Here is a 21,194-nt window from a genome sequence, read left to right on the forward strand (position 1 = left end):
ATGGATGTGGGGGATCAGGATGCAAATTACAATAAAATTGCCGCCATAGAAAATTTAAAAAAAAAAAGTCAAACTGCTTTCTCCTCCTAAATTCATGATCCCAAGGGCTAGGTGCCAAATCCCATTTTTAAAGGGGAATTCGGAAGAGTCAACATCATCCCAGAAAACGTCCTCTGCTCAGAAAGTAAACAATTATTACAAAGAGGGTCAACACTTGAGTGTAGCCACTCTGTCCAGCTTGCCTCAGCTCTGCTGAGGATTCCTGGAAAACACTTTGAAAAGTTTAAGATGATCAAAGGAAAAGCATGGCCAACACAAGAAATGCTATCACTTAACATCGCATGTTTATTTAGCCCCACCAAGCCAAAGAGAGAAGACTGTTTGAAAGGGAGAGAATGCCTGCTTAATCAACTAAAAATGCATTCATTACTATGCTATTCACCGTGGCTTTCCTGAAATCAGACACTTTTGCCCCTAGACCATAAGATTGAAGCGATTTGAAATGAAAATATTTCCTGTCCACTGCTTGCCAGTTTCTAGCCCCAGAGTGATATAACAGATGACATCCAGTACAATAAATGCTTTTATTAACCATAAATTTGAGACTGCTTTAGGGATTTGAAGTGTTGGGTTTCATGCTGAAAAAATGTAATGTTATCCACAGACCATCAGTGAGTAACAAAAACAGAGGCACAGGTTATGCTACTTTGATCAAATTATGGCAAAAAAAAAAAAAAATCGTCTTTTGCATTTAAAATAGTAGTTGCATTCAGGGCATATCTTTCCAGGAGCACCACAATAGTTAAATCATATGTCTTGGAGAGTTTAATAGAAATTCATCCTGAATGCAGATTTATAGAACCAGCAGTTTCTGTTAAATAGAAAGGAAGTTGAAAAGTGTTATAAGGCTAAGTGAGCTGAGAAACTCAAATGCTAAAATGGGACCCCTAAATCAGGGTCTGTCAACCTCAGCACTACTGACACCTTGGGCTGGTAAGTTTTTACTGGGGAGGGCCGGCCTGTGCATTTCAGGGTGTTTGGCCAGCATCCCTGGCCCCTACCCACAAAAAGCCAGTAGCAAAACCTCTTCCCCATTGTGACAACCAAAATGTCTCCAGGGATTCTCCAAATCACCCCCAATTGAGAACTATTGCTCTAAATCAAATTCTAGGCCTGCTTATTAGCAAATGCTGCCTGATTTCTCTTTATCCAAAGTACGGGTCTGAGCCCTAGGAGTCTCGCGGCCTCAGCTCTCTGCCCCAGTGCCTCCCTCTGCACAGAAATGGTGAGCCCCGAGTGATTTCTGAGAATCAGAAGCACTCTGCACCCCCTCTCCCACCGAAACCAGAGGCAGCACAGCCATGGAAACAAGAACACTCTCCCCTGTGACCACAGCCCACTAGCCTCAGCAAAGGCAAACCGCCACCCCCTCCTGAGGCACACCCTGGCCGGGCCTTTGTGTCCAGCGCATTCCAGCACAGGAGCTGGCCCTGGGCTGGGCTGGGCTGCACCGCATCCCTGCCAGCCTCCAGACTGCTGCTTTCTGGCCTTTTATTGTCAGGCCAAGGAGGGGACTAGGGACCTGGTGCCAGAAAAGAAAATGAAAAGCAAAGTTGAACCTCTGCGGCCCATTCTCTGCATGCTGAATGTCCCACTATTACAACTCGGCATGACATTTCACGGCCAGCAGGGGAGGAGGCCCGGTCCTGAAAGCTGAACAAACGCCGGGCACACAGGCCCGCCTGCGCCCTCCCCGTCTCCCCGGACTTATGAATAAAAGATGGAGGGTTTGTCTCTGCCGCTTTCCTGGTACCCTGTAAGAATAACAACTGGTCACTTTCTGACGTTTTAACTTACTTTGAAAAATAATCAATATTAACTTTACACGTCTTTTACTTTACACGCCCTGACATCTGGGGTAAGGACAAAGGAAAGAAAGAAAAGCCGTGTAATTAGGGAGAAGATAGTAATTCACATTAAACTGATGTAACGGTCTGTGAGGGACTCTAATAAAATAATTTAGACACTAGGCAATCACAGAACCAAAGGGCTGGAAACTGACTTTGAGGACATGTTTTGAGTGAAGTGACCTTTACTGGAAATAAAGTTCAATGTTTTCTTAGCACAAAGGAAAGTAATGGCTGAATTTTGGTGTGAGGATGCATTCAACCGTAAACCTGCCTGAGCCAAATAGAGGTTTTAATAGGAACTCAGTTCCCAGTCGCTGAGGGCGATATCTACAACTGTTTGCAACAAGCCTGTGTGAATAGCAAAAGCCTTAAACATTCCCCAGACACCACACTCCTGAGAGCACAGTTGATTTCAAATAGTCTTTAAGCAAAGAGATTACATGACACCCTGCATTTTGGACTCTCAGCAAAGTAAAAGGGAAGCCTTAATGTAAAGCACCAGCTTTTTATTGTTTTTTAAATTTTTTTTAAGTTTATTCATCTTTTTTCAGAAACAGAGAATGAGCCAGTGGGGGAGGGGCAGGGAGAGAGACACACACACACACAGAATTTGAAGCAGGCTCCAGGCTCTGAGCTGTCAGCATAGAGCCCAATGCGGGGCTGGAACTCAGGAACCGGGAAATCATGACCTGAGTTGAAGTCAGCCGCTTCACCGACTGAGCCACCCAGGTGCCCCGGCATCGCTTTTTTAAAAAAGACAATACAAGACTGAACTGCGTTAAACCATTGGAAAGGTCTCTGTGGGCAACAATTTCACGTAGAAAAACCAAAGTTTGCTCATCGCTGCAACTCCACCCATATTTGTAACCTATTGATATGTAACATATCAACGTCCCCATATCACCTTTACAGGGATCTTGCCAAAATATTTAACTTGACCCTAATCATGAGGAAACAATCAGAAATCTAACTGGGACTGTCTACACCACAAGTAACCCTGACCCTTCAGAATGTGTGTGTTACAAAGGACCAAAGAAATAGGTGAAAGGACTGTCCTCAATTAAAGGAGACAGGATGTCTGTGTCTATGTAAAAGCAATGAATGATCCTTGTCTGAATCTTGAATGTGATTCAGAAAGAAATCACGAAGGACTCTATGTAAGACTACTGAGGGACGTGTGGCAAGGAACTAGTGAGTCTAGGCAAAGGGGAAATAGGTGTTCATTTTACCATGCTTTCAACCTTTCTATAGGCTTGAAAATTTTCAGAATTCAAATTTTTTTTTTTTTTTCAACGTTTATTTTATTTTTGGGACAGAGAGAGACAGAGCATGAACGGGGGAGGGACAGAGAGAGAGGGAGACACAGAATCGGAAACAGGCTCCAGGCTCCGAGCCATCAGCCCAGAGCCCGACGCGGGGCTCGAACTCACGGACCGTGAGATCGTGACCTGGCTGAAGTCGGACGCTTAACCGACTGCGCCACCCAGGCGCCCCAGAAAATTTTCAGAATTCAAAATACAGGAGGGAAAGTAAAGAGAAGCCCAGGCACCAGTGACTGGCCCACCTACACAGCAACAATTTAATCTTCCTGTTTAGTTTCAGAAAATATATGCCCAAAATATTACTAATGTTTTTTATAGGAAAATTACATAAAGGCGTCACACAGCATAGATCCAGAATAAAGATAAAAATTTAAAAACATCATAACATGACTTATTAGTCACTTCACTGGGCAAGGGGGGTGGAGATGTGCACACAGCAGACATTTAAGACATTCAAGACGTTCATGTTTCTACTTTTAAAAAAGTCATAGGTCCTTCAAAATCTGTTTTATGCCTTTCCCTAAAACTCTCCTGCAATTTATCATTCTCTTTCTGCTCATGTCAGAAAGCCTACTAATTTAAAAACTTCTTAGAACAGCTCTTTAAAACCCCCCACTTTCCTTCCAAAGTCTCTCCCATTATCCACCCTCATCTTTCTTTAATGAGATAAAAGCAATAATTACACTCGTCTTGACCAACTCCAAAACTATGCACTTAAAAAAAAAAAAAAAGTGTGACCCTTTAAGTAAAAAAGAAGAAAGCTCAGTAAATGGGAAATGTGCTCAAGTGAAAAGATGTGGGGGTAGAATTTCTGTCTGCTAAGGACTTCAAAACCCAGGCAGAACAATGAGAGAGGCAGCCTTATGAGGGACCTGGGTGACTGTCACCTTGGGCGAGTCAGACACTGGGAACCAAAGCACAGCTCCCTCCCGCCGCCCCGAAGCAGCCTTGGGGCAGCACAACCAGATGTTACATTTTCTCTGCTTAATTTCAGTAAAACTCCATGACCTCTTTCTCAAATTAAAAAGGCAATGCTATTTTTTTAAGCCACAGGAGCTATCTTTAGTGAAGCCTTCTAAGGATTTCATTAATTCATAGCCAGCCAACCAGGACCTTTCCCACAGTCTCCCACAAAAAAGCCCGGGAAGTCACTGACTGCTTGGCTGGATCTGAATATGAGCAGAGGTAAGATCAGAAATATCTAGTTCCTCCCACAGGGAGGCAAGCCATGAAAATCAAAGCAGAGCAAAAACTCATTACCACAGCTGGCCGGCAAACCCACAGCCCTGGAAAGAAGGCAAAGAGCATCTTTGATTCTGGATGGACCGTCTGGTGACTTCAGAAAATGAAACGTGTTCACAACCAGAGGGGATGAAACAGAAAGAGACCTGTACCTCTGTTAAAAAGACAGGGTTTTCATACCAGCTGGGGGCTGCTGCCTGGGAGTGAGAAACATTTCATTCACGTCATTTCATAAAGTCCAAAACCAGGATGTGTCGTTAGCACTGGGTGGTAACTTTTTACTTTTTTTTTTTTTTTTTAATCCACAGTGCAGTGTAAACTGTGCGGTCCAAACATCCTCTCTGGAGGCAACCAACACTTTACAAAGTGGGATCCCCGTCCAATACCGGCCCGATCGCCACCTCAGTCATCCGGCAGCCCAGCAATTGGCCAGGATGGGCACATGGTGCCAATAATCCACGATGTGAATAAGTGGAGCATATTTTATGCTAACTCTCAGCACCTAATGCCACATGATGCACTAATGTTGAGGAAAAGAAACTACAGAACTTCCGAGGAAATCTGTATGACAATTGCTCGCCTTCTGTGCCACCTGGTCAGAGAGACCGCCTGAGATCATCCGCTTGTGCCACCATCACTCTCCTGGCTGATTTTAATTTCCTGAAGAGCACTTGGTCATTCAAGGAACAAGCAGGAGGAACCTGCGATGTGCCGGCCACTGATCTCCTGCTGCAGCACGGAACAAAACAGATACGGGCCCAGCCCTCACGCAGCTGACCCCGAGGTGGGGGAGACAGACAGAAAACACCATGTGTGTCTCATTGTGAAAAGTTCTGTGGAGAAAAGCAAAGTAAGGAAAAGAGGGCAGGTTGCTATTTTAAACAGGGTGGTCAGGTTGGTATTGTTGTTCTACTTGTCTCTATGCTCCAGAAACCAGTTGCAGTTCATAGAAAACACCAAATACTCACTGAATAAAGAAATGGTCACTGAGGGTCACTCTTATCAAACCACTCATCTGCTGGAGAAACCTGCCAAGCCTCATCATTCTTGACAGGTGCACACAGGCAAAATTCAAGGCACCACATAATCCTGTCCCCACCCCATCCCCCAGCTTTGCCACTTCTTTCTTTCAGCCACACTTTCCTTTCAAAGGATCCCCCCACCTCCTGGATGCACTCACAGACAGGGCCTGCCTCCTTCAGCCATCCAATCCCTTCTTCTAAGCCTCCTCTGAACCATCCAAATGAAGTTTCTTCTTCATAAACAAATCAAGTTTCCACTTTTTCTTCAATGCATCACTGCAAAAGGCTGGATGCATTCTTACTAAATCTGGAGGCATGATGGGGTGGGTCTGACTTTACTAAATGCATGCTTTCTGGCACAGGTGATGTTCACATGGGGAGGCTGAAGGAGGAAAACACAGTGTGGCGAAGCCTCAGAAAGGTGAGCCTCTTCCAAAGCAGGGGAAACTGAGACAGAGCAAGAGACCAGAGTTACACGGGCTAAAAAGCCAGATTTCCAAAGGTGGGTGCCAAGCAGTGCCTCGGGCACTGGCACATCATTACCCAGCTTCTCACACTGGCAACTGCATAAGCTGGAATGTTCTAGGATGAGAAGCAGCAGAAACTGTGGTTCATGTTTCTCTGGGAGGAGTGGGGAGGTGCAGAGAGTTCCCTGTACCCTGGAATCCTTCCTGCACCTCCCCGTCTCTAGGCCCCAATGCCTTTTTCTTGCAGCCTCAGCTGGGTGGGGAGCCACTGCAGACACGGGGACCTGACCTGGTCCTACCATCTTTGTCCTTGCCCTGGAAAACATAAGTAACTACAGAACCACACTGAGACTTGACACAGAGTAGCTACTCAAAAAAACCCTGTCTTGCCTCCTCACTCCATGTAAGTCTTCTTGAACTTCAGATATTGAGCAGTTACAATAACTCCTAACCATGTGAATGCTTGTGTCCTAGCCAGAGCGACCTTGAGAGGAAGGCAGAGATAAACTGTCACTTAGCAGGGACCACACTTGCTAGGGCTGAACGCTCCTGCATTGGTCTGGATTGCATTGCATTTTCCTCTGATGAAAGGCGGGGGGATTGGGGGGGCATTTCAGGAGAGGAAAAACCAGAAATCACCTGGACAGAATAAAATCACAGAGAAAGGGTTTTTAAACCATATGGCCTGTCTCAGGAAAATGTACTTCGTTCCAAGGAAACCTTCCCTCTATCCCCATCTCAGAACAGAAGTCTGGGGCCACAGCCAGCATTTTTTAAAGGGTGACCATTCACTGGGGGGCGGGGGGGGGGGGGGGGAAATCTACAAAACTGAGAAATGAAAAAAAAAACTGACAAATGAGAACACTTGGAAAAAGTCCTAGTTTTTAAGGGAATGAAGTACTTTTTAAATCTAAAAAAGGTTATATTTAAAGCCTAATCCCTTGCGATTGCAAAAGGATTCATTTGAAGTATTCATTTAATGTGTGAAATGTAAATATCCACTCAAACATTTAATTAATGCTATCAATTTCCATTCCCTTTCAAAGTTGCTGCTTCAGTTTTGTAGGACATCTCTGATAAGTTCAAGCAAGCTTTCCTACAATGTAGTAATTTTAATTAAAAAAGCCTCATGATTAATGTCTATTAGTTCAGGTTTGGAATGAAGGAACATACAGTAAAATTACAATTTATAAAATTTCCGATACTTGCAGTCTACTGCCCTTTCAACTCTTAAGGTACCAGCCTTATGCAAATAAGACATTTTACCGTTAGGTTTACTATAAAATAAATGCTTCTTAAAAGCACACAGTAGTTTTTTAATGGAGTTAGTTTCCATTCATGCTATTAAATCAGACAATTTATAGGCCAACTTCCGTTTTAGAAGAGAATTACATGTGTGTTCACATCACATCTTTATTTTGTCATCCACCCAGTGATTTGTTGAGGACAGCTGGTACCTATTAAGTCCCCCCTTTAAATGTTGTAGCCTTAATTAGCTACATCCACCTTCCCCCAACATTTCCAAACAAGGAACCAAAGAAAAGAGAAGCCGTTTTTATCACAGATGCTTTGAACAATGGAGTTGCAAATGTTAAAATAATAGTCTCCATTAGAAACTAGCTAGTTATTCCTTAGTTAGGCCCCTCACAAAGACAGGGTATAGACAGGGTTTAAATCTTCTGTCTTTGTTACTTAGGTAATTTTTAGTTTCACGCCTGGTGTTATTAAACTTTCTCAAGAAACTGCTTGGGAAAGGTTGAGGGACAGTCTCTCCAGAGGCTTTTTGGTATTATTCAGCTACAAACTTCTTACTTTGACTTCTGAGCTCATGAAACCAGCAGACAGAATCTGCAAGTAGAGAATAAGCCTGGCATGGTTTTCTATGAAGACATCATGCTCTTCCCAGATAATGAAGAGTTTCCAACTCACACAACGAGAAATCCACTTGACTGTATGCCTGTAACCTGCCACACTAGATAAAAACTCTTTGATTTGGTTACAATTTTGGCTTCCCTTCTTAAAAACAAACAAACAAACCAAAAAGTACCCTATTCTGTACTCAGAACTTGAAGTGTGAATTGTGTCAACAAGCTACATTTCCAGCAAGATAAGGAGCTTCTCTAGCATTTCCCCCTTAGGTTTGGTTTCTTCTTAGAGATGTGCCCCGGCTTTAATCTGCAGTAAGACTATCTGTTTCAATAGGATGTGCTCACTCCTGGGTTTGTGTCTTTTCAATCAGCCGGTGGCCCTGCCGGGTTTAGAGTGGCAGAGAGGAAGTGGCCTGTGGTTAAACAGAGGAAATACCAAGGCATTTTAATAGAGCAAATAGTCTCTTTACTTCCCACAGGGAAGAGCTTCAAAGGCCCCGGGGCCCTGGAGGAGACAATGTGTTGTGGGGCCATCAGTCACCTAATCGTGTGTCAGGACCATTCAGAATGTCCCAGCAGCCAAGACAAACACTGCCCAGGAGGACATTGCCTCCCACAGGACGAGCAAGTCAGGCTGCTGGGAGATGGGGCCCGTGGCACCAGCACAGACAGGCCCCCTGAGCCTGCTGAGGGGCAGGGGAACCTCCAAATCTGGGGGAGATGTGAAACAGAAAAGGTCTCAGCTACCAGGGTAGGGTGCAGGACAGAGGTCTCCTGCGAGGGCACTGTCCTCCACCCGAGCCTGTCAAGCTTCTAGGGGTACCTGAGCCCTTGCCTCTCCGCCCATACTCTTATAAACTGAGGAGTTGGGGGGGGGGGTGTGGCGAGCTTCCTGAAGCCTAAAAACTCATCCATCAGAGGTAAAGGCAGTAAGAAACGAAAAGGTACAATTAATTGCTGATGGGGTGGCCCCAGCAGCAGCAGACATCTGCTGGGCATGGTGTGTGAAAAGCTCAGGGACCAATAAGGGGAAAAGAGGGTCTAAAAGCTTAAACACACACACACACACACATTTTAGGCCAAATGAAGCATGAAAAATACTCAACTTAAAATAAAGACTTAGGAAAGCATTAGCAGTTCTTTCCTTTGTAGGGACGCTGTAAGGTTTGAACTGCAGAGAATACGATTTGGATCCTACCCTACTCTTTCCTAAGATTGTTTTCCAGACAAGCCCAGCTGTTCTGGGGAGGAACCCATGGAAGTCAGGGTCCCCTTCACTCGTGACCTCCCCTTCAACCCCAGGCTAAAGGCACCCACCCAAACCAGGGTGACCTGCCCAGCTGCCTCCCCAGGATCCCCTTAGCCAGCCTGACTCTTCTCACTGGTCGGGGGCTCTGACAGTCTCCACTTCCTCTCTAAGTCCAAAGAAGTACTTTAAAGTCAAACTGATTTTAAATGTTTAGAATGTGGCTTCTCTCTCCCTCATCTGGCCTGGGGAAGCCTGGTCTTCTGAAAGCAATGGCTCTCATCATTGAGAGTGCATCAGAAGAACTGAACCCCCATCCCACTCCCATTCTGGAGGCATTATCTTTGAATCTGCCTTTTAACAAGCTCCCAAGGCAATCCTGATAGTGGAAGCTCCCGGACTTCACTTTGAGAAATTGTGTTCAGCGGGAAAGGGTCCACAGCCGGTACTTACTTGCTGTTCTCATCCACCCAGCTGTATCCCCTTGTTAATAACTAGCACAATGCCCCAGGCACTGCAGGGGCTCTGGGGGTCGGAAGGATGGATGGGGGAGGGGAGACAAGGGAGGGCGGTTCAAGAAAGGTGGACTTGGGCTGACAGAATTCCCAATTAACACGGCAAGACAAGCCAGAGGGAAGCATTGCAGTTCTTATAAAAACGTCTCTCTGAAAAATGTGTCAACCAGGGCTGAGTCATTTTTAACGAAGAATTCTGTAAGAGACACAAGAGCATGTACAACATGGAAGACATGGCCGCAAGACAGGCCGACCAGATGCAGGCTGGGGAGCCATGAGCTGCAAGTGAATGAAAACGCATCCAATTCAGAATCAAATAAACATGCCTGGGCCCACAGCCAAGGAGAGTTCTTGGATTGGACTTTTATCAGGACCTAAATTTTAACCAGCTGGAACTTCTTTTCCAAGTACCACCCTATTCCTTCCTACCTTTCGAAATGAAGTTATTTGCCTTAAATGGGAAACTTGCACTTCATCGTAAAGACGATGCCAGCATTCTGGCTTCCTGAATTCCTGAAGGAGCAGGCTTTTTGCAGGCTAGACATTTGTTTCAGAGATAAAAGACCAGAGAAGATGTACCTCACCTAGCCAGGAAGGCATTCTTGTTCCCTCCTTCTCCACTGCAGAAAATGCCACTAAATAAAAACCTGTGGAAGCTGATGCCTAATTCTTTGTTCCATAAATGCTTTTCAAACAACCAGCAAGACGGGGGGGGGGGGGGGGGACCTCAAAGCAACTGATTGACATAAAGTTACCCATCACAAACACAATCATTCCACTATCAAGAAACAAGAGTTAAGGTCCAGTGTAAATGAGGATGCTAGCCCCTCAGGAAGTTTTAGAAATTGTTACTTCTTTGGGAAAACTATTTATTACTCCAATAGTTTACCTGGCAAGGGCCCTAAGAGATTTTTTTTTTTTTTAAGCAGTTGAGGAAGTGTGCCCACAACTCATTTCTAAAACACTGAGCTGTGTTCAAGATGGTATCAGCCCCTTAATTGTCCCACTAATAATGGGGAGGTTGTGAAATCTGACCACTTAAACCAGGCCGGCTCCTCAGAGAGGTGTGTTAGCAGAGCTCCTGTGGGTCAGCTGGCTGCGGTCTACCTTGCAAGTCCTGGGAAAATACACATTCCTGCAGGGGCAAGAGTTCGTGGAACAAATGCTCCATGGAGATCAAAGGGGTCATTTGCTCAGTTCCTCGGCAGCACCCAGATCCTGCCCCTCCTTCAGGGCTCATTTTTCCACCCTGGTGTCCCCTTCTCAGGTTCCATGTGACCTAGACCCACAGGAAACTGTCTCCTGTTTGCCTCACACACAATCGACCCTTCTTGTATGTCTGCATGGCCCCAACTAGACTGTAAGCAACCTCATAACTGAGACCAACATCTATGGGCTAAACACCACTATCTGGTAGGGGACTCAGACATGAATCAAATGCCCAAGTCACTGTTCACCAGTATTCACTGGCCAGCCCCTGACAGAGCAACTTCTGGAAGAACTGATGCAGGGAGGTGGGGGCAGGGAAGGCTTCCTGCAGGAAGTGCTGCTCGAGCAGAGAAGGGACGCTGAGGGGTAAAGAAAAGGAACACAGACAGGAACAGCATGTGCAAAAGCATGCTGAGGAGAGGACACTGGGGCTCAGTGCTCTCATCTCTCCAATCCACTTCCTAAAATATATCACTTAATACAGGATTTAACAGGAAGGCTGCAGAGTCTAATTGGGCTCAGCCAAGATTTACAGGGCTCCAGGCTTTGAGGCCACTAAGATGAAGTATCTAGTTAAGGAAAACCATCCTAAGACACAGATGTGAACAAATATTGAGATGGTAGTCTGGTGGGAACCAAAGTGCAAGGACCTGCATGAGAAAGCAAACCAAGGGGAATGGCATTTAGGGAGGACTTCCCAGCGGTGGCATCACCTGAGCTGAGTCTTTGGCCAGGGGGAAGGCATCCTAGGAGCAGAGAAAGTATGCTTCAGCAGCTTTACGCTGGCACAAAAGTTAGGGAGCAGGCTGGAAAGGTGGGCTTGCAAGACAGGTAGGCAAGAGGGGTTGGGGAGAGCTGGTGGCTCCATCAGGTGTACCAAAAGGCAAGTCCAGGAGGGAAGCAGCCATGTATCAGGTTGGAAAGAGTGTAGAATCTGAGAGATGATCCAGAGACTTCCATGCTCATTCAAGAAGGAATGAAAATGACCCAAGGAGAGGATTAGTGGGACCAAAGTAAAAGCTGTTGGGAAGGTCACTCCCAACTAGGAATTGTGGTGGGAGAAAAGAGGCCAGCCTGAGTGTAAGCCTGCTGGACCAGGGGCCACTATTAACTTGTGGAAGAATGCACAGTTAGGAGACAAACACATTCCCACAGGCAGAGAGAACAAAACCGCCAGCCTGGCTCTTTTAAGTCACTATTATACCCAAGGCATTAAGACTTCACAAGCTTTGTGCACTGACACATAAAGCCACCTAGACAATGCAGAAACACAGCAATTAGGACTGATCCACCTGTGCTGTCATAGGAAAACTCAGAATAAAATGCATGTGATGCTCCTACAGTTCTTCAAAAGCCAAAATACCTGTTTAGTCCCAAAAAGTTTAGCAGGATCTTGGGCACCTGGGGGCTCAGTCAGATAAGCATCCGACTCTTGATTTTGGCTCAGGTCATGATCTCATAGTTGAGTTCGAGCCCGGCATCAGGCTCTGCACTGTGTCCTTGTGGAGCCTGCTGGGAAATCTCTCTCCCTCTCTCTCTGCCCTTACCCCATTCACACACTCTCTCTCAAAATAAATAAATAAACTTAAAAAAATTTTTTTTAAGTTTGTCAGGATCAGTAAGTCAATATGAGACAGCCTTAAGGAAAACTTTTTTATCTACATACTGGGGAAAACTCGGTATCTTAAAATATAATAATAGTGATATTCTACTAAAGTGGGACAGAGTACAAAAAGGTGATGTTTTACCCAAAAAGGAAGGCTATATTCACTATGATGTGGTGGAAGGGTGTATTATACCTGTCTATAGTGAAGCTATTGGGTTTGAAGATATCCCATCTGCTGCCTCATACTTGGTTTTCTGCACTGCGTTTCTCTGAATGTGGGGCAAAAGAGCTCAAAGCAATAGCCTAAGATCCTAAAAGGGTGCCAGGTGCTAGGCCTGGACTGCTCTGAGGCCATTCAGAACATCCCAGAAGAGGTGGCACAACGTTGTTCTAAGTAAATGACCCATCTCTCAGAGAAACAGTGCTGGGATAACTAGGAAGTCTCCATCTATTCCCATTTTCCAAGTGAAGAAACTGGAGCCCCGAAGCACAGACAAGGTCATGTTCGTGGCTGTCTATGTCCTCTCCACATGTCTGAAGGCCTTGAGTGCCCTGACGCCGGGCCGCCCTGGCTTCAGTGGGAGGTGAGGGGCAGACAGATGCACTCTCCCTGTTCTGGCGCCGCCCAAACCCAGAAACCCTGGTGGGGACATGGGAACTCAGCATCCCCGCGCACACAGCCTACCACCCCACGCCCGCCACCGGGACAGCATCAAAGTGGTCGGTTACTGGGGGAAGTCTCCAAGCACAAGACGAAATCTGTGCACCTCTCCAGTCTCCTCTGGGGCTCCTGACCGAGGTGATAAACTCATGCCTCCCTCTGGTCTAGAAAAATATCCGCAGGTCAAGCTGGGGACGGGGAGAGGGGGTGTAGGTCATCCGTGAGACCATTCTCTAGACGAAGGACGACGAGCAAAATTTCCCAGCAAGTCAGGAGTCGGGGCTGGGGTGAAAGTGGGGTAAGACTGCACAGCCTAGAGGGAACAATGCGGCCACGAGAGGGGGCGCATCCCTCCCCTGCGCTCTGGGTCCCTTCTCTGGCAGTCCTGGGCCTTTGCAGAGTTGTGAACCGGAGGTCCGCGGGAAGACCCCCACTCCGGGTCCAAAGCGCCCCCAGTTCGGACAGCTCGGAGAATCCCAGACCCGGGGCGAAGGAGGTACCGGTCCGGGAACAAAGGGTGGGGCGCCCTTCTCCCGCCCGCCGCGGGACGCCCTTCTCACCCGCCCTCTGGGAGCCGGACCCCAGCCAGTGACCGCGCCTCATTAGCAACACAAAGCCGGGGGTCGGGCGGCCCCTTTCATCCGGGCCGGGGCTGGCGGACGTGCACCCCGGGAGGGAAAGAAGGGCGGGAGCAGCGGGGATCCCAGCCCTGCCGCTGACTCTGCGAAGGGCAGGCACGTCTGCGCCGGCTCAGCTGCCCGCGAGCACCTGTGCGCACCGCGCCCGCCGCGCTTTTGGGGACGGCGAGAAGTTTCTCCTTACCCTCCAGCCGCAGGTGTCGGCGCCCCGCGCTCTGCTGGAGCCGCCCGCAGCCACGGCCAGCTGCGAGCCGTTAAGGCAAGCGTTGACCGTGAAGAAGACGGAGCAGAGCTGCAGCCACGGGGCCATGGCCGTGCGCTTGTCCAGCCCTACCTACTCTGCACCCCGGCTGCCTGCCTCTGGCCAGCCCCAAGTGGGCGGTGGCGCCGGCGGCGGCGGCGGAGCTGGCCGCATCAACGAGCATGCGCCGCCCTCCCGAATCCTGCCCCTTCCCTCAGGGCCCCGCCCCCAGCCTCCACTTTCGCGTCCTGGCCCCGCCCCTCTAGCCCAGCCCTCCCTTTGGCCCCACCCACTCTGTAGTCCACGCCCCCTACGGCCACACCCCGAGCCTCCACCCAGAAGCCCGCAGCTGCAGTTTTTTTCCCTTCACCTGACAGGTCTGTTTTTTAATCCAAAGGATTTGTCCAAGTGACGCCTGCGCCCAGCAAAACCTCGGAAAAATACAAAGAATGTAATAATAATGGTTCTAGTAATAATTTAACCAGCGCCTATTTGCCAGGCCTCTTTTTTGTTTTTAATGTTTATTTATTTTTGAGAGACAGAGAGAGAATCCAAAATAGGCTCCACACAGTCAGCACAGATGCCAGGCTTCTTCTTGAATCCTTCCAACCACACTGGTAAGTGTGGGTATTGGGTCAATACTGGTAAGTGTCAGTATTGTTATCTCACTTTGGGGGGGCACAGTAAAGTTAGGGCAATGTGATGGTTAGAAAAATCCTGGCTGGGACCTCCAACAAATGACTCGCTCTCTCCATGCTACTGTTCCTGCAAACTGAAATAACAAAAGTATGCTAATCTGGGGAGGATTGTACTGGTTAGCACATAGCAAGGGCTCAATAAATGCTACAATATATCATTAACTGACTGGCAGAAGGACACCCAGCTAGTACCCACCTGAGATTCAAATCCAAATCTGACAAAAGCAATACTCTTAGTCACTACGTTTGTCAAACTTACATTGTGAAATAGGTGGTGTCTCTGTTTGGAAGAGGAAGCTGAGGCTCAGAGAAGTGGAGAAGCCAAGGTCATATGACTTTTCACCACAAGCCCCTTCCCACTTTCACTTGTGTCTGTGCACCTGAATCCCACCACTTCACTCTCCTCCACTGCCCCGCCCCTCATCTAGGCCCCCACCTCCTCCTCCACAATTGCTTCCTAAGGGCTAAATTGCCTGCTTCCACTTTTGTCTCAGTATATAATGCATCTCTCTACCTGAAATCAGATCACTGACATCTGATTAAAAATCCTCCAGGGTGGCATTTATTCAATGGCCACTTACCATTAAATCCATACTGACCTCCTCTTCCCCTACATTATCTCTTCCCACTCTGCCTTCACCACCTGGCTCCAGCAGTGTGGCTCTGCTCACTCAACTGCATCTTGGGCTTCTTGTCCCAGCAAACTCTCACCTCTGTCTTTCCAACAAGGCATCCTCCTCTACTTGACTTTCTCCTTCTAGGGCCCATAATCCCCTTCTTCTCCTTGTCTGTCTGGCCTAAATGTGGTGACAGCTCAGTTGCTGCTAACACTGGGTTCCTGCAGTTTCCCTCATGGCTCCACACACCCTGCCCATACCTTGTATTTAAACTCCCTGTGGAGACAGAGGCGGCCCCAGCTTTGCATGCTACCCCTGTGGAGAAGGAAGACTCTTCTCAGTACAGCTAGCAGAAGTCCTGGGCACTGGCTCTGACAAGACCACTTTGGAACCAGGGAGCAGAGCTAGCTTCATCTGAACCCCAGAGGCTGGAAGTGAAAAACAACGGTTGTGCAAAGAAAAACTGGCATTGTTGCCAGAGAAAGCGAGGATGGGTAGCGTGTTCACCAAACAACAGCGTCCACCACAAGCCCCAGGTGCTGAGACTTCCTGTCCATGTGCACCACTGGACAGAAATGTTTTCTTTTTTATCTCGCTGCCAGGATATTCAGGAATTCAGCCAGACCCAGAGAGGGCAAGAACCGCAACTTCTTTGGTCAACCAGAAGAACCCGCATCTGCAGAAGGTTGCCTACAAAGTAGCCTTCTCTGAATAGACCTCACACAGCATGTTGCTTCTCTGGGGGGAACTGTTGGTTCAGTGCTCTGCTCCCTTCCAGGCCTCTGCCCACCTCCCTGACATTCTTGGTACTTGTCTCTGGGTCGTTCCCAACTCCTATAGCAGGGGATCTTAGAGGTCTGGCCATGAATATCATGAGCACCAGGGGCTGAGACAAGGCCAGGACCACATGGGTATCAATGAAACACCATGGAAACCATGAGGCTGCCTGCTCCTTAAGCTCCTTAATGTGTATGACATTCCAGCCTAGATAAGCTTCATAATTTATTAACCAATCACCTGCTGAGGGACTTGTCTTATAATCAGTGATTCAAAAATATCCTCACACATTTAACTCGATACATCCATTCACCTATTTTCTTAAGATACATTCCTAGAATCAGAATTGCTGGATTATACACATTTAAAATTGCCAAACTGCTCAATATCTACTGCAAGCTTAACTGCTTTTCTGATTCATAGTGAGGCCATGTTCCCAAGTATTTAGTGGCCCTTTGCATTTCTTCTTTGTTCCAGGGTTGGACTCTAGGAAAGGCAGCAGTACTTGGAGTTTATGACCAAGGGAGAGACTTTAGGAGGGCGCTGGGGAGAGGAAAGTGTTTCTTCTTGGGCTTTACTCACATCACCATATGATTGAGTAAACAGGGAAGGCAGAGCAATACTCTCGCTCCCTTTCCAGTCTACACACACACACACACACACACACACACACACACACACCCCACCTCCCAGCTCACTGCCCAGCCTGGCAACTGACAGCCTCTGAAAACATGTTGCAGAGTGCAGAGTGCTCCAACTTTTCTAAAGGAGTACAGAGGACACAAGAAAGAAAAGGCGTAAGTGTCCATTCCAAAACTTGTTAGAATGGCATCCCTCAGGACCAAGGATTGAGAGGCCCTCCTATTTACCTTCTAGGGAGGCCATACACCAGTTGGGGGTAGGGGGTGGGTGGTAGGGGAGGAGAGAACCACATACATCAAAGGGTCAAATTTGGTCAGGAAATAAAGGTAGTAAATTGTCATTTGGCAACATCCTCCACATTCTGGTCTTTTCCATTGATTCCTTGCCTCTCATTCCCCCCCCCCCCCTTTTTTTAAAGAACATTTTATTTTTTATTTTTTTAATTTTTTAAAGTTTATTTATTTAAAGAGAGAGAGAACAGGAGAGGGGCACAGAGACAGGGAGAGAGAGAGAATCTCAAGCAGGCTCCCACTGGAGCTGTCAGTGCTGAGCCCAATGCAGGGCTCCAACCGGTGAACTGTGAGATCATGACCTGAGCAGAAATCAAGAGTTGGACGCTCAACCGACTGAGCCACCCAGACGCCCCCTTCATCCCCTCTTTTTACCCAGGACCCTTCAGAATATTTGTGAGACTGTAAGAAGTGAATCTCTGTACTGAGAGCTGAGATAAAATGAGGGGGCTAGGCCTCTACATGGCCTCCATGGACCATACAGTCCTCCAGACTATAGTGGAGCCCAGCTGTGTACGTAGGTGACCAGAGGATGAAGCCCTCCTCAAATACAATATATGGGCTCATGTACCACAGCCAAGATTGCCTGTGGCCCAGTCACAATTTCAGCCATCCCTCACCACCCCTGACTGACCCACCTCTCCTGCCTCCACTGCCTGGCCCTCTGCCTGGTCCACATTAGTGGGCAAGAAACTGTTGCTGCCTCCATTCCAGTTTGGAATGAAGCTGGAGATTAAACAGATTAAATCATCTTTAAGCTGTTGGTGAAATGTAAATATATTTCCCCAATTTACCTAAAACCTAACCAGATAAGAAAAACCCTTAATATAAAGACTGGATTTTGTTAGGAGTCAAATTATCCTCTGAAACATAAGAAAGGGTAAAGTGATGATAGAAATAATTTGAATCCTGGAATCATTTTTAGCAGAGAAAAACTAAAGACAGTTTTAATAAGCAGTGGTTAGAAGCACTGAGCCAAGCTTCAAATTTATTTTCGGTATTATGCTCAAGTAGTATGTTTTATATACTAATCAAGACATTAAAGGTAAAGGGTGTTCCCAGCCAGGCTCCCAGCAGGCTTGGGTGCAACTTTCCCAAGGCTTTAGGGGAGCAGTATGCAGAGAACTGGCAGGGTCCTGAGAGCCCCAGCCTCTGTCCTAGCCTTCTAAGGCTGCCGGGATGCTAGCCCGGCCACAGGCAGTCCTGGATCCCAGGAGGTAGATGTCCACTTCACGGATGGGGAAGCAGAGATTCAGTGAGGAGGTCCTAAACTCATCTGACTCCCTCGTCACCTTCCTCCTCCCTCCTTCCCTCACACTGCTTCTGGCGCCCCGCAGTCTTCCCAAACTGGTCTTGGCTCCGCCAAGAGTGCCCAGAGGCCCGGAACGGGGACTGGAGGTAGTCCTGGGGCAGACGACCGAACCCCGCGCCCGGAAATCCGCGGACCCGCAACCCCAAAGTGCCGGAGGCGGTGCGTGCTGCGGCCACTAAACAGAATTCACGGTTCCACCGCCACTTCCCATTTTTTCCCCCCAGGAGGAAAAGAGGACCGAGGCGCCCAGTGTCCACGGTAACCCCTAGGGGGCGCGCGTGGTCCAGATCGGAGACGCCAGAACAATCCTGGACCGAGCCGCTGCGAGCGCACCTCATTCTAGGGCAAAAGCTCCAGCTCAGGTGCAAATACTGGCTGTTAGAGGACCCGGTGCTAACTTTGGGGGTAAGTAGAGTTCAGGAAGTGGTAACAAAAAAGGGTTAAATATGGGCTTTCAGTAAAAAATATGGGCTTTTAGTAACTGTATGGCTTTGAGCAATTAATTCACTGAGCCACTCTTTGAGTGTCAATTTTCTCAGTGGCCACACAGGAATGAATGATGTGGATGAAGTCCTCAGTGGGTTTTTGAAATAAGCAAATGGCTATGAGGAGTGCTACTATTGCAAGCAGTAGACCAGGAGTTGATGCAGACAGGCCCAGGGGCAGCTGGCACCCAGACAGTAGCTTAGGGAAATGGGCACTTTTACCTCCTTCAGGAGCTAGTGCCCTGGTTTGGATCTGCACTAGACTGGAAGGCTATGGGCCATATCCTGTTTACCATTCATTCATTCATTCATTCAACAAGTACCATGGAATTCCTGCACTACATCAGGCATTATGCCAGAAGCTGGGAACCAGTTGAACAATCAGATACTGTACACAACAGACACGGTCCCAGCTGTCATAGAACCAACAAACAAATGTTCCATGGGGAACGCTGGCATTACTCAACTACATGCCCGGGGGATAATTAAAATTAGATGGATTGCCTCTAAGGAAGTGGTGCCTGAGATGAGGTACCTGGACAAAGGAGAGGGGAGCAAGGACAGGAAGAATGTTCTAGTCAGAGGGAGCAGCATATGCAAAGGCCCTGGGGGATTGAGGGCATGGCATCTTCAAGGAACCAAAAGAGGCCAGTGTGATTGGAGAGCAGTGAGATATGGAAGAATGGTACAAGGTGAGCTGTACTCTGGTTTGAACCTTAGAGTACCCAGCGGCTTCTGAGAGGTTTAAGGGCAATGGAAGGACTGTATTTTGAAAAGGTCCCTGCATCCCAAGTGCCAGGCACAGGGTACTACCCTGTGTGTAGTAGGCATTTGATACATACTTGTTAACTGAATAAGTTACTAGGATCATTATTGAAATTCTGGGATTGAATGTCCTGAATGCAAAAATCATTAAAAAGCCTGGAAAAGCATCCAACCCTACTAAAGTTCTAAATAATGCAAATAAAATAAAATAAAATGCATAAAGTTTTCTTGTCTTTTAAGGTTATTTATACTATAAAGCCCTTTATTATCTTTAATAGACTATTTTTTAAGAGCAATTTTAGATTTACAGAAAAATCGAGAAGATAATACAGAGTACCCATATACCCTGTCCCTAGTTTTCTTTATTATTAACATATTACATTAGTATAGTACAGTTATTATAATTAATAAACCAATATTGATACGTTATCATTACCGAAGTCCAAATTTTATTCAGACTTCCTTAGTTTTTACCTCATGTCTTTTTTCTGTTCCAGCATCCCATCCAGGACACCACATAACTTGTAGTTGCCATGTCTCAGGGTCCTTTTGACTATGACAGTTTCCCAGACTGCCCTTGTATTTGAAGAACATTGGTTAGGTACTTTGTAGGATGCCCCTCTATTGGGATTTGTCTGATGTTTCTCTCATGATATTACTGGATATTACTATGTTTTTACTTTAATCAAAGTTATACATAAAAAGTTTTGAAAGTCTCATTAGTTCTAATAGATGGAAAATGAAAAACAGTAACCTCTGACCTGTCCCTTGTGACCCTCACTCCCCAGAGCATCTTGGTTCAACTCTTCTTGCTATTTTCTGGCATTTGGTGCCATGTTTCTAAATCATAGGCTGATCTTGCTTTTCCTGACCGACTAGTTTAGATGCTGGCTCCTAACTTCCTGCTCTTTGTGCCATATGAAAACTGTGCTCTCTTTGTGTTCTTTTCCTCTATCCACGCACTGAGGTTTGTCCTGGATGTCTCCCTCTGCCCTTCCAGAGCCATTCTAACCTGTACAGACCTCATCAATGGACTTTCTTGCCCTCAGTCTTCAGGGTGGGTTGGGTCAATGTGGGGCACAGGCAGGCAGTTGGGGGAGGGAGAGAGCCAAAGTGTTTCTGCCCTCAGTTACCTCTCTGTCCGGGTGCTGTGGGGGCTGCATGTCTGGCACTGGTGTCAGACAGGCTCTCCAGTTCCTGACAACTGCTCCCACCCCCTTGCCACCTCAGGTCTCTGTGTGTGCGGGGTGGGTAATAGCCCCCCATACTGGTACTGCACCTTCCTTTTTGGTTTCTTTTCATCCTGCCCACAAAGCCTCTTTCATGAAGTTCTCCTCAAATTACCCCACTTGAGAGTTGTTTCGTTTTGGAATCCTGACTAATAAATTACAATATTTTGATTAAATCAACATTCAGCATTTATATCATTGTGATAATAATTATGACACACCATTTACTTTACAGGCAAGTAGTGTTTTATGATAATATTTCCTTTCTTGGGGCATCTGGGTGGCTCACTCGGTTGAGTACCCAACTCTTGGTTTCAGCTCAGGTCACGATCTCAGGGTCATGAGATCGAGCCCTGCATCAGGCTCCACACTGACAGTGCAGAGCCTGTTTGGGATTCTCTCTCTCTCTCTCTCTCTCTCTCTCTCACACAC

At 47.1% G+C, this 21,194-nt stretch overlaps 1 protein-coding gene and 1 long non-coding RNA gene across 7 annotated transcripts in view; one reads left to right on the top strand and one right to left on the bottom strand.

The window, feature by feature from the left end:
• Positions 1-14,105, bottom strand: part of IL17RD (interleukin 17 receptor D) — a 71,466-nt gene extending 57,361 nt beyond the window's left edge. Inside the window, exon 1 of one of the 2 annotated variants that reach the window (XM_060631367.3) lies at positions 13,891-14,105. In XM_060631367.3, coding sequence (XP_060487350.3) covers positions 13,891-14,016 — 126 coding nt within the window. In that variant the 5' untranslated portion in view covers positions 14,017-14,105. The remainder of the gene's footprint in view (positions 1-13,890) is intronic. The other variant, XM_060631366.3, reaches the window with a different exon arrangement.
• Positions 14,106-14,287: 182 nt separating this feature from the next.
• Positions 14,288-21,194, top strand: part of LOC132678675 (uncharacterized) — a 47,721-nt gene continuing 40,814 nt past the window's right edge. For all 5 annotated transcript variants that reach the window (XR_009609708.3, XR_013554183.2, XR_009609711.3 and 2 more), the window contains exons 1-2: positions 14,288-14,564; positions 18,508-18,688. This is a non-coding gene — a long non-coding RNA (uncharacterized LOC132678675). The remainder of the gene's footprint in view (positions 14,565-18,507; positions 18,689-21,194) is intronic.

The sequence above is a fragment of the Panthera onca genome, chromosome A2, assembly GCF_046562875.1.
Source record: "Panthera onca isolate mPanOnc1 chromosome A2, mPanOnc1 haplotype 2, whole genome shotgun sequence".
Lineage (NCBI taxonomy): Eukaryota > Metazoa > Chordata > Mammalia > Carnivora > Felidae > Panthera > Panthera onca.